Here is a 13401-nt window from a genome sequence, read left to right as displayed (position 1 = left end):
CTTTAGAAAGAAGCCAGGCCTGAGCCCTTGAGGGAAATAGTGGCTGAGGTGTCTTTGACTAAAGTACTGTCTGCTCATTGGCCTGGAGGGAAAGATTTTATTTATTTATTTTTAGAGAAAGGAGAAGGGAAGGAGAAAGAGGGAAAGAAACATAGATGTGAAGGAGAACATTGATTGGCTGCCTCTTCACCCTTAACCAAGGACATGGCCTGCAATCCGGGCTGGGAATCGAACTGGCGACCTTTTGGATCACAAGCCAGCACTCAGTCCACTGAACCACACCAGCCAGGGCTCACCAAAGGGTTTTAAAACATAAAATTCTGTGGCTCTTCTTCTGACAGGAAAACGGAGGGGCAGGACCCTGATACTGGCCCGCTTTATGGAGGATTGCTCTGTATACTCTTACATGTATACAGTCGAACTCAGGCGTTGGGCCTCGTGTGTTAACTTAGTCTAAAGCCAAGGATATTGAAGAATTGAACTGTCCATATCACCAGTGTATTTCATGAGGACTGAACAGAATTCAGATGAATGTCATCATGTTCAAGCCTCAATGAAAGACTTTCTTTCAATTCCTCCACTTGCAAAGTAAAAACAAAACCTTTTTTCCCTGCAAATAAACCATTAGGCCTGGATCTGGGGGACAAAAGCAGCACCTTGAGCTCTTTGTCATTTAGTTCAGCAAATATTAGTTCAGCACCTCTGTGTGTACAAGTGCCTGGGCTGGGTTCTGTGGGTGCAGGAGCCACTGTCGCCACCTCCAAGAGCTCACAGAGGAGCTTCAAGTAGAGCCATTAACAAAGGGTTTGAAGGGGAGCACAGGAGCAAGTAAGTGCGAGACACAGGAAGCATGAGCTTGGAGGAAAGAGAGAGGACTTCAGGCTGGAGCCCTCCAGGGAGCAGTCATGAAGAAACAGAAAGAAAGTGGGTTCAGTGTGCTGTTGGCAGGGGAAGAAGGATCCGCTTGGAGGAACGCTGTGGAAGAACGTATATATCTGAATACTATGCCCAGGACTTAGCGTTTCATTCTGAAGTCTATGATGACTCACTGGAGGGTGATGCACACACGATTCTATGGTTTCAGAGGCACTAGGGCCTCGGCAGACGTGCGGAGTTGCAGCAGCTGTCGATTGGGGGTTGCAGGGAGGGGGCTGCAGTGAAGCCTGGCGGAGCCCCTGCAGGAGCCTCGGAGGAGGCTGCACGGTGGGTGGGCTCTGGGCAGTGGGCGGCCCTGTGCTGGCTTTGTGCTCAGCACTGGGGAAGTTCACCACCCCACACCTGGGTTTGAGTTCTTTAGGCTCCTGAGCCAGGTGTTTTAGACAGAGTTGTTTTTGTTTGGTTTTGTTGTCATTTATGGGGAAAGGCAAATGGAGTTTTAGGTTAATTCACTTAGAGTCAAGGCAGTCCTACCTGGATTCCTTATGAAAGACATTCTAAAAGAAAGAAGGCATGCGTCAGAGGGTACCTGTTTTGCTAGAGGTAACAGACCCCTCGAATTTGTGCCCACCCTTGAGGTTGGGGTGTCTCTGGGATTATGGGGAAGATTTACCATCTTCTTCCCCAGAGAGGTCCCTAGCTTTTCCCCACCCCTGCCACGGGAGATGTTGGTGAATGCAGCCATCCGTACTGCTGCACACACGCGCACACACACCAGTCATTCAGTCTAGAATTGGCAAAAGCACTAACCCAGGGTATCTTAGGGCACCATGAACCCAAATAGGAGCTGGAAAACAAGGATGGTAGGTCCTAGAATTTTAGATTCAGAAGGTGATAAAATCAAAAACAAACACAAGAACAATCGTGGTAGCAAATTTTTCATTTTGCTATGTGTGGCTATCTTAAATAAAGTTATATTTTAAATTGTACAGATGTATCTTTATGAAAACGTTGCTGTGTTGTCCTTCTTACTTGCGGTAGTCAGTCCTGTGAAAATTTCCTCAAGAACCAGCAGTTCCCATCTGTACCCTCCAACCTCAGAAGATAATTCATCGGTTCCTCCTTTCTGCCTCCAGTCTCCTGAGAACCCACAGGCCAGCAGCCCCCACCCCCAGCTGCGCTTTGTTTTTGCTTGCTTCTCTTTTACTTTGCATGATTTGATTTTTAAATTACAGCTGACATATATTAGTTTCAGGTGTATAGTCCAGTGATTAGACATCATATAACTTACTAAGTGAACATCCTGGTAAATTCCATATCCATCTGACATCAAACATAGTTGTTACAGTAGCATTGACTGTGTTCCCTCTGCTGTGCTTTACATCCCTGTGGCTACTCTGTGACTACAGTCTGCACTCCTTAATGCCTTCACCTTTTTCACCAGTTCCTTACGCCCCCCTCATCTGGCAACCATCATAATGTTGTCTGTACCTATGAGTCTGAATCTGTTCTGCTTGTTTATTTTATTTTGTGGTGTGGATTCAATTGTTGATAGATAATGTATTTATGGACATTTTGTAATTCATATTTGATCTTTTTTCCCATTTGATTCCTTTTAAATAAGACATTTCATGTAATACCTGTTTGGTAATGATGAACTCCTTTAACTTTTTCTTGTCTGGGGAGCTATTTATGTGTCCTTTGATTCTAATGACAGCTTTGCTGGGTAGAGCAATCTTGGTTGTAGGTCCTTCCTTTTTTGTCGCTTTGAATATTTCTAGCCAATGCCTTGTGGCCTGCAGAGTTTCTGTTGAGAAATCAGCTGAGTCTTATGGGAGTTCCCTTGTAGGCATCTGTATGATGCAAATGTTGGTACACTTGAAGTTGTCCCAGAGGCTCCTTACACTAGCCTCACTTTTTTTTTTATTCTTTTTTTCTTTTTGCTGTTCTGATTTGGTGTTCTCTGCTTCCTTATCTTTCCAATCTCTGATTTGATCCTTTGGTTCATCTACTCCACTGGTGATGTCCTGTAATGTGTTCTGCATTTTTGATTTGCTTGTTCTTTTTTATGTCTTCCAGTTCTGTTTTTATGTTTCTCCTCTTTGCTGACATTCTGAGTTCATCTACTCTTCTCCTAAGTTCAGCAAGCATCCTTATGAGTAGTGTTTTCGGTTCTGCGTCTGGTAGAGTGTTTGCCTCCATTTTGTTTAATTGTTTTTCTGGAATTTTGCTCTGTTCTTTCATTTGGGGTATGTTTCTTTGTCTCCTCATTTTGGCTGCCTCCGCGTGTGTGTGTTTCTGTGTATTAGGTAGAGCTGCTATGTTTTCCGGGCTTGGGAGAATGGCCTTATGTAGAAGACGTCCTGTGGGATCCAGTGGCACAGCCTCCCCATTCACCAGAGCTGAGCACCCTCTGTGCACCTTCCCCGTGTGGGTTGTGTCCACTCTCCTGTTGTAGTTGAGACTTGATTGCTGTTGGCATGTCAGTGGGAGGGATTTACTCCCAGGCTGTTGGCTGCAAGGACTGGTTGTGACCACTGTGGAGGATTAGCTATGCAGGGGCCCACTCCACAGAACAGGACGTATTTCAGTTGGGGGGGCGTAAGTCTGGTGCCCGCTGAGTCAGCACCTTGAGTGTATTGCTGGTGAAGGGGGTTGGGTTGGGTCTTGGACATGGTCTGTAGCTATCCACTGGGCACACTAGCCTGAGGCCTCTGGGTGGTGCAGGCCAGGGTCAGCTGCTGGCTGTGTTCTGCACAGGGCCATGTGGCATGAGCTACAAAATGACCTGTGAGTAGCTGCTACATGTGCTGGGCCTAGAAGTGCCCAGTAGAGGCCAGGCTGTGAACAAAGGTTGGCTGCCACTAGTGTTGGTCCTGGGGCCACTCAGTGAGTAGTACGGGGCACACTGAAGCCAGATGCTGCTTGTTTGAGAGAATTGTAGGAAAGTCTGAAGCATGAGCTAAGACTGGCCAATTCGTATGGAAAGCCACTGGAAACAGCTTGGGTGGGGAGGGGTCTCAGGGAATCATCAGGGTGGGGTGAACAGTGTGGGCCAGGTTGATGGAGTCTCAGATATGGAGCCCACCTGCTGGTTCTTTGAGGGAGGACTCACCAAAGGAACAATGGCCCCTGTTAGCGCTTCTGCCTGGGGGAACGTTGCCCCTACAGCCCTCACCCTGAAGGCTTCAGTTCCTCCCTGTATGTCCCTGATGCCTTTTGAGTTGCTGTCCCTGTGACGGAGCTCTGAAGGAGTGAGTCCAGGTAAGTCCCCGTGCAGGCCCTTAATGAGGAACTGCCTGGGACTCTAGAAGACCTCTGTCTCTCTCAGCCACAATCCCTGCTGGTTTCATAGCCAGAAGTAATAGGGACTTACCTTCCTAGCACTGGAACCCTGGGTTGGGGGACCTGGTGTGGGGCCAGAACCCCTCGTTACTCAAGAAGGGACTTCTGCCGCCAAGATATCCCTCCCGATTTTTATCTGCGGCACATGGGTGTGGGACCAGCTCGTTCCCCAACCTCAGCGTGGCTTCTTCTACTTTGTATCCTTCCTTGTAGGGCTTCTCCCAGCTGCACTTTGGACTTGGGCTTTTATCTTGAGTCCTGGAACCGCTTATAGATTGGCACATGGTATGCTTGTCCGGCCATAACTGTGGAGAGTTGTATAGGACCAAAAAGATAATATACCTTCTCATAAATTGTCTTTTGGGTTCTGGTCTTTCAAAAGTTTGGATCAGGAAATCTCAACAGAGACATTGTGGAAAATTAGAACCGAACCTTTAGAGATATTTATTCCAACCTCATTTTTAATCCTCACCCGAGGATATATTTACTGATTTTAGAGAGAGGAAGGGGGAGGGAAGGGGAGAGAGGGGAGGAGAGAAAAGAAAGAGAAAGAAATATCAATCCGGTTCCTCCTGTGCATGCACAGACCAGGGGTCAGGTCTGCAACCCAGGGCTGTGCCTTGACCAGAAATCTAACTGGCAGCCTTTGGTGTGCGGCATGGAGCCTTTGCTCCAGCCAACGGAGCCACCCGACTGGGGCCCACCTCGTCTTTTACAGTGAAAACAGGCCCTAGGCTGCCTGGGAGAGGAAATGGAGAGGGTTGGAGAGGGTTGCCTGACTACCCTTGGCACCCGTCTTCTGCTTCCTAATCCCAGGTGCTTTTCATCACAGAATGGTGCCCCCTCTCAGGTGCACTCTGAATCTCTGCGCCAATCTTTGTCCACGAAAACCGATCTTGATGCTTTTTTATGTATAGAAGATGACAAAGCAGATGGAAACAACAAAAAGGAAATTGATGGAACAGTCAGAGTCCAAGCAGGGTATAGGGTATTCAGTAGCTACACCCACTGCCAGGATATTTATTTCTGAGGTCAGACTGGATGGAGGTTTGACAATATCTTTAGACCCTTACAATTCCTTCATTCCCTAAGGGCGTCTGTGATGCTCATCTAGTTATAAACTCTGTTCAAGGGCAGGGATGTGAGGGAGGCTTTGGGGTCCTGTGTTCTCAATTACATCTTTCTTAAGGCACTGGTAGGCAAATCATTTCTTAACCTGAAGGAAAGGAACTTGAAACCAGTAGCTTTCACTCCTAGTTACACATCGGAATTACCTTGAGAGCTTTGTAAAGGCTCCTCAAATTTCTGGGTTAATGATCTGGGGGGAGGCCAGGCATTGGGAATTTTTAAAGGCTCCCCAGGCGACCCTGTTATGCAGCTAGAATGGGAACCACAGCTTTTAGCTAATGATTCTCTGACTGTGATGGCATCACATCACCTGGAAAGCAACCAGCCTGTTACCACACAACAGCCTGTTATGGCACCTCTGGTCTCACACCCAGAGATTTCTGACCAGTAAGTGTAGCTTAGGGCTCTCGATTTCGTATCCCTAACAAATTTTGGGGGTGATGCTGATGCTCCTGGGTCAGGATCACACTGTGTAAACCACAGCATTAGATTCTCAAAGGGTCTATGATCCAGGACTCGGAGACCCTGCCTTGATGGTCCATCCCCAGAGTTTTCAGTCTAAAGGTCTGGATGGCCTGGAGAATTCGTCTGTCTTTTAAGTTCCCACGTGATGCTAATGAGAACCAGGGCCAGTCCTTAGGTTGGATACCAGGATGAGATCAGGCACAAGGCAGGCCTCCTCAGATTTCTCCCCATCCAGTGCCACCTGGTCACCAACAGGACCATCACCAGGAAAATTCAAGGTTTCCCTAGGCTTCGGGAGGAAACAGTGAGCTACAGTTTAAAAGAATAAAACTCAAAGGAGTTTGACTGGAGCATAGGCAGTGGGCATGCACAGGGTGGTCAGATCAAACCTTCCCTCTGACTGTCAGAACGGGCTGTGCATCTCGTCCAGGCCAGGCATCCTGTGGTGTGCACATCAGGAAAGTGAGGCCCCACAGTGAGCTGCTGATACTGCAGGTTCCTGACCTAGAGCTTGTGCCTGACTCTGGGGTCCTTTCTGTGACACCGCAGTGCCTCCCACCCCAGGCAACCTACTGCTGGATCGGAAACTCCTGCCAGCGCCTGTGAATTTAATGTGCCCTGAGGTGAGTCTGGTGCCCTCCCCAAGTTTGAGAGTCTATGGCCGAGGGAAAGCGTGCTGGTGATCTAGCCCGAAGCCGCTGGCAGCAGGTCTGGGGGCCACTTGTGATGGCCTCAGAATTGGAGATTCTGGAGGAAGGCAGCTCAGTAAAGAAGCACCTCTGAAAACTGCAGCCTGGAGTGAGCCCAGGTCCATCCCTTGTGAAATTGAGGCTCAGATAATTTCAGCTTAAATTTATTCACTCTCTTATCATGTTTTTGTTGTTTTTTTTTTTTTTGCTTGGAGCAAACTCACCTCAGTCAGCCTATTAGGGGGAAACCACAAAAGTCTAAATTCAAGATCAGTTCTGAAGAACTGACACATACAGCCTTGTACAAATTCATAAGAGCTTTAATGGGAGAAACTTGGACAAATAGGGGCAAAGCAGCTGCACTTTCATGCCAGGAAAAATCCACACCCCCCCCCCCCCGGGGATAAGGTCTCTCTTTATAGGGGTTTAATAGTAAAACCATATGGTGGGTAGTCACGAAGACCACCAGAAAGAACAGTGCTCGCCTGAGTTAACAGATAAAAACATCAGGCAATTTTCACACTCTGTGTACTCATTAACCCCCTTCCAGGGCGTGGCGTTTATCTTGGGTGGCATTCCCACTCTGTGGGCAGCCAGGAGTTAAACAGTCACAGAGAGCGAGTCCCACGCTTCCCAGCTGCTTTTGCTGCTGGAGCCGTGTTGCAACTAAAATGAGCTCCTCTGCACAGCCCAAGGTCCATTGTCGGTGATTCTGAGACTAATGACCTTTCATTGATATGGTTCTGATAAGTGTTGGTAATTGGCTTTTTCCCTGTTCTTTTTTTGTTTTCGTGTGTTTGTTTTTGTGTTCAGTTAGTGACAGGAGTATGGGAAGGCAAATACAACTTCTTCTGTCAGGGCACACGCAGCGCGGGAGAAGCAGATATGAAGGTACTGTCTCTGTTTTAAATGGTTTTTTAAATAAAGAAATTGCACAAAAGACAAAATGACTCTTGACCTCACTGTGCAGGTCATTCCTGTTGACATTTTTAAAAGAATCTTAAAAAGTAGTGTGTACACATAATATGAAATTTAAACAACAAGAAAAGATATAAAATGAAAACTGAAGTTTTCTTTGCAAAAGTAAGTCCTAGTTACCGTTTCCAGGGAGACAGAATGCACGCATTTGTCAGTGCTCAGTCAGCATTTCTGCCAACGGGGTCATAAGGGTAACGCCCTAAATGCGGTACTGTCCTTTGGCGCATCCTCAGAGCCCGACTTCCAGTCCTCAGTGCGGCGCCGCAGGGGCGGCCATTTCCTGAGAGCACCTGTCTGACACATCCATTGGGCAAGGACCTGGCACTGAGAGTTCTGTTCCTTCTTTGTCACCTGCCCCACTCCAGACCCTGAAATCAGAAGTGCCTTTCAGGGGGCCTTTCTCTACTGACGGCCCCGCAAGCTCCTTCTGAGGAAACGGGGGACTTGAGGGTTTTGAACTTTGAGCCCCTGTTTTGTTAGAGTCTTGAAGGGTGTCAGTGGCCCTTTTAAAACTGCCCCTATTGTCATTTCAAACATCTCCCGCCCCCAGTCATGTTCTTTGGAGAAAGCTGCTTGCAGAGGGACCAGCACTCCCGCTGGCCAAAGGCCTTCAGGGGCCAGCGGGACTCGGGCTTCTTCACACCCATGTTGGGATTCTGGGGTGTTAGTGAATGGGGGTGCGGGGGCGATGCTCTAGAGAGAGACATTGGTGCTCTTTCCTCCTAGATTATCCGTGTCCTCTGGTGGTACTACTTCTCCAAACTTATAGAGTTCATGGACACCTTCTTCTTCATCCTACGTAAGAACAACCACCAGGTCACGGTCCTGCACGTCTACCACCACGCCTCCATGCTGAACATCTGGTGGTTCGTGATGAACTGGGTGCCCTGCGGCCACTGTAAGTCTCACGTAGAGCGGGGATGTGGGGCAGGCGTGAGCAGAGAGGCTGAGTTGAAACTGAGGCTTTTAGAAAAGGTGCCATTTCTGTGGATTTCTAGGTCCAGCAGTGGACTTTTTTGTCCGGGATGCTTCTAATGACAGTTTCTGTGACCTCTGCACTCAGTAAGCCAACAGAACCTTTTCCTAGTCCAGCGAATGCCCTGTGCTGCTTTTGGCAAGGCGAGGGAGATAATAGATTCCCAGCCTGGGGCATGTTAAGAAATAGGGGCAATGTTCTCGGGCAGTTTGGGAGACATTTGACAGGCAGGTCAGGAAGAGGGAGTCACACCAGAGAATTTTGAAATACAGCTGCAGCTAAGTCGTGCAGCTGTATTTACTCAGACACTTACGGTCTGAGCTCTCATAAAATTGTCAGAGATCAGTAAGTTGTCGCCTTCAGGTTCAGCTTGGGAGTTCACACAGATGTCTAGTCAAAATTCCTGCCATCCATGACCGACAAATTTGAGAACCTGTGAGTCTGTCCTCATATTTTCACCCCGTAGGGTAGCACTGCCCTTAACTCATGTGGCCCACCAAGACTTACACACAGGACTTCAGCGCTAGGAAGGACTTGCCAGTCGCAGCCCCTCTCGGTGTAAGAGAAATCGTGTCGGTAGAAGGGCTGGGACTGCAGGCTGCCTCTCTGGTGTTTCTTTTTCTTAGCGTCACACCTCATGGCTGTGGACCAGAGGAACAGCACCTCCTTACATTTGAAGAGTGCTGTTAGAACTAGAGTGGTTTCAGAGAACTTGCAGGATGACAGGTTCTAACCTGGCCCATGAGAAACAGAGAATGGATATGACTTGTCCAAGGTCACATAGCCAGCTATTGTCATAGCCAGGGATACAAACTCATTCCCTGACCCCAGCCTTGCTCACCTCCAGCCTCGTGTGGAAAAGCCGGGTGGCTTTGTGCGTTGCCTGTGGTGGGAGAGGAGGACAGAGAGTCTAAAGAAAGTGGTGGTCCTACTGAAAACTAAAACCCATGTGATAAAGGCAGGTCCTTCATTTCTAAGGAACTGGATTCTGAGCTGTGTTGGCAGTAGAAGTATATGGCCTCAGTACTGCTGTCCCAGGGAGAGGTCTTCAAAGGCCTCTCCAGACCTCCGTCAAGGTACGGAGATGGCCAGCTTTGAGCATGGTGCCCCTCGCTGTCTTCCCCATGCCTTCAGCACAGAGGTGTGAAGCCCTGGGCTTGGAAAGAAAAGCAGCTGCTTCTGGAAGTGGGTGAGGCTCTGGTGGCAGAGCCTTCAGGTGTTGAAGCGGGGCAGGTGCTTTCGTGGCTTCTGTGTCAGATGCCCACCTGGAAGCTGCCACTGGCCCTAGGCTGAAAGGGTCCGTGTGGCTGCCTGTCCCAGTGGAAGCTGAATTCCGATTTACATCCATGTAGCACTTGCAGTGGTATTTACCAGCCCCTGTTCAGAATCATCTGACTTTCAGATTTAGAAAGAATCTTGGATTTTATTTATTTATTATTTACTTTGCCTGTTATGTACAGACAACTGACACATCCTCCTCTCCAAATCCTCTCTGTTCCTGCAGCTTATTTTGGTGCCACGCTGAACAGCTTCATCCACGTCCTCATGTACTCCTACTATGGTCTGTCTTCTGTCCCTTCCATGCGTCCATACCTCTGGTGGAAGAAGTACATCACTCAGGGGCAGCTGGTGAGTGCCTTGGTCTCTTTACCTAGTAGTTGCTGCTGGGGGTACACAGAGCTCTTCCCGGGGGTGCTCTTGCTGCCTTCCTGGCTTTATTATTGTTTAATAGCATCTACAATGTGCCTTTCCCACCCTTTCTCATTTGATCCAGTTAAGACTCCGTGAAGTGGGCAGAGCAGGGAATTCTCATTTTAATCAGTGGAGAAACTGCATGTACCTGTGGCCATGCAGCTGGTTGAGCTATAGAACGAGGACCAGAATCTAATTTTCTGACTTCAAGTTCAGTCCTTTGTTCTTAGTTTGTGCACAAAGCACATGTGCATCTGTCTGTGTGTGTAGCTTCTAATTACAGTCCAAAATCCAAAGAGAAAACTTTTACCAGTTTCAGAAGGGCATCAGTTAGTTCATGGTGCGTGTAGCTTGTTGGGCAGCAAGGACATTTGCTTAGGCAGGTGCCGGGGGGCCTCTCAGCTCCTGTGTAATGGCGCACCCGTGGTGTGAATGACCTTGATGTGCTTCACGTGGAGCCCCCTTCCAAGGGTTCGCCGGGCCAGGGCCACCCAGCAGCTGTCTGCGCCTGGTGGGTATTTCTCACCATCCTTTTCTTAAGCCATCCCTTGTTGTCAGTGTATTATAGATCCCTACCCCTCTCCCCTCATGAATTTTTCCAGAAACTCAGCATTACTACTATTACTACTAATGATAAATGCTGACATTTGTTGAGTTTACTGTGTTGGACACTCATGCTAAGTACGGGGTTTTACATGAATTCTCCCAATACCCACCTTTCATGTTACCATCCCCATTTTGTGGACAAGGACACTGAAGCGACAGGCCAGGACTAGCCAACATTAAACCCTTAGTTCTGGCCTTGCCGTGTTAACAGTCTTCTAAAGAAGCCACGCTGATTCAGATGCCTCCAAGTCAGTTGTGATATTTCGGTATTTAAAAATAACAACCCGGAAAACAAAGCAGAGAAGAGCAGCGCTCCTGTGTGTTTGCCACTTCGCGTTCACTTGCTGCCAGCTGCCTTCGGCAGTTGCCGCACCGTCCTTGTTCATTTTTTCCCACCTGCCGTGAGGGGGATTGCTCCTTGACCTTCCCACTGCACTCGAGGGGGAGCGGTGAGGTTGATGCACACCGCGCAGCCGTGGCTCGGTAGAAGCCCCAAGCGAAAGAACAGACTGAGGACGCTGGTCTCCTGTTGGGCTCTGTCCTTTGGGGCAGAAGATCACACCCAGTTTACCTGGATGTATTTTAAACAGCACTCCCAGTTATTACTCAGCCCAGAGTACATACCTTAAAAAAGAGAAGAAGAAAAGGAAAAACCTATTCTTTACGTAGTAACACGGGTAGCTGGGCCCCAAACCCACAGGGCAGAGCCCAGCCCTCCGCTGTCGCCCCCCTTAAGGTGCGCCCTCCGGCCGCCATCGCCACAGCCTTGCCTTGTTTTCCCAAGTGCTTCCATGTGCTTTTCAAGATTTACTCGTCAGAAATATTCTGTCGGCTTCACATTATATCTTGGTAAGAGTTTAAATCTACTTGTCAGCCTTCACCAAGCTAAGAGGGGACACAGATAAGGGACAGGTCATGTCCAGTGGGATTGGACACTCTGCAGGTACATCACTGGTTCCCACATCCTTTCTTCCTCCCTAAAAAGTTTAAGTTTTTTTTTTTAGATTTTACTTATTTATTTTTAGAGAGAGGGGAAGGGAGGGAGAAAGAGAGAAAGAAACATCAATGTGTGGTTGCCTCTCACGTGGTCCCCTCTGGGACTAGGCCTGCAACCCAGGCATGTGCCCTGACTGAGAATCAAACTGGCAACCCTTTGGTTCACAGCCTGCACTCAATCCACTGAGCCACACCAGCCAGGACAAAAAAGGTTTTTTTAAGTTTTTAATTAAAAAAATAAATAAATCTTGCTTTTCTTTCTCTGTACAGTGTGTCCCTGAAATTTATGTGTGTGTTTTGAGTTTGGGTTTTTTTTTTTTAGCATTTTCTTTTTGCCTTCAGCTTGACTGGGACATAATTGACATATGACATTGCATAAGTTTAAGGTATACAGAATAAGTTAATAATATGTACATATTACGAAATGATTGCCACAGGAAATTTAGTTAGCACATCCATCACCTCACATAGTTATAGGGTTGTTGGTATTTTTTTCTTTTTCTTGTCATGAGAACTTTAAGATCGATCTGAGCAAATTTCAAATATACAAGACAGTATTGTTAAACTAGTATTGTTAACTGTTCCCGGAATTTCAGGAAAGGTAGTTTAAGTAGCTTGAAAGGGAGAATGCATATAAGACAAATACAAAAGGAGATAATAGTTTGGGATAAATTTAGCCTGTGCTTCCTGTTTGTGGCACCTACAGAAAGGTTAATAAGAGCGGTTCACAAATGGGGGTGCAGGGTGGAGAGCCCGCGCGGCACGGCCCCTCGCCTGCAGGTGGTCGCCGTTCGCCTCAACCTCGCCCCTCTCTCCCACCAGCTGCAGTTTGTGCTAACCATCGTGCAGACCAGCTGCGGCGTCGTCTGGCCGTGTTCCTTCCCTCTCGGTTGGTTATATTTCCAAATTGGATACATGATTTCCCTGATTATTCTCTTCACTAACTTCTACATTCAGGTAAGTCTCACTCCTATGGCGGTTGGGCCTTGGGGCTTTCTCAGCAGAATCCCTCCTCAGTCCATCTGTCCACAGGGGGTCGTGTCAAGGCCCTGCTGTGTGCCAGGCACTGGGCACTGGTTTAGCCACAGCGACACGCAGCCCCTGCCTTTGGGAGGGGAGGGTCAGGGCTGATGTAGACGAAGCTAAGCCTGTCCCAGTCCTCCTGAGTTCTAGATCTTTACAAGGGAGACTTGGGGTTTACTCCGGAAAGCAAAACTCTTCGGCAGGTTCCTGCATTACCCCCCTCAAGCCTGCAGCCGACAGACTCATGGTAGGTGATTTTCAGTTAAGACTCACACAGCCCAGCTGCTCTGAACCTCGCAGCTAAATTAAATGTCCAAAGAAATTTCCATCATGGTCTGTCAGCTATAGATAGAAAGCTGCCCTCTTGTCCCAGTTTCCTTGCACATCTACTCCTCGAGTTTGGAGGCTCAGTTCATTTCCAAGTGCATGATGTAATGCAGGGTTTTGCTCTCAGAAGGGTCCATTTAAGGCGGATTATCACCGATGGAGCCTGACCACTTTGTGGCCACTGCTGATTCCCCTGCCTCCCATCAGCCCTGGATAATGTGTGTTTGTGCTCCTGTGGGCAGTGTCTGGTTCCAGGGTAGGTGCAGGAGGTCAGGAGCAAGGACAGAAGGCACGGATGCA

General features: G+C 48.2%; 1 protein-coding gene across 2 annotated transcripts in view; it reads left to right on the top strand.

Moving 5' to 3' along the window:
* ELOVL5 (ELOVL fatty acid elongase 5) overlaps positions 1–13401 on the top strand; it is a 75814-nt gene that overhangs the window by 59891 nt on the left and 2522 nt on the right. For both annotated transcript variants that reach the window (XM_037054965.1, XM_037054969.1), the window contains exons 4-7: positions 7317–7394; positions 8208–8379; positions 9962–10086; positions 12574–12708. In XM_037054965.1, the coding sequence (XP_036910860.1) occupies positions 7317–7394; positions 8208–8379; positions 9962–10086; positions 12574–12708 (510 nt within the window). The remainder of the gene's footprint in view (positions 1–7316; positions 7395–8207; positions 8380–9961; positions 10087–12573; positions 12709–13401) is intronic.

The sequence above is a fragment of the Sturnira hondurensis genome, unplaced genomic scaffold (assembly GCF_014824575.4).
Source record: "Sturnira hondurensis isolate 20B ecotype Veracruz unplaced genomic scaffold, ASM1482457v3 Scaffold0000880, whole genome shotgun sequence".
Classification (NCBI taxonomy): Eukaryota; Metazoa; Chordata; class Mammalia; order Chiroptera; family Phyllostomidae; genus Sturnira; species Sturnira hondurensis.
This window is presented reverse-complemented; position numbering and strand designations above follow the sequence as displayed.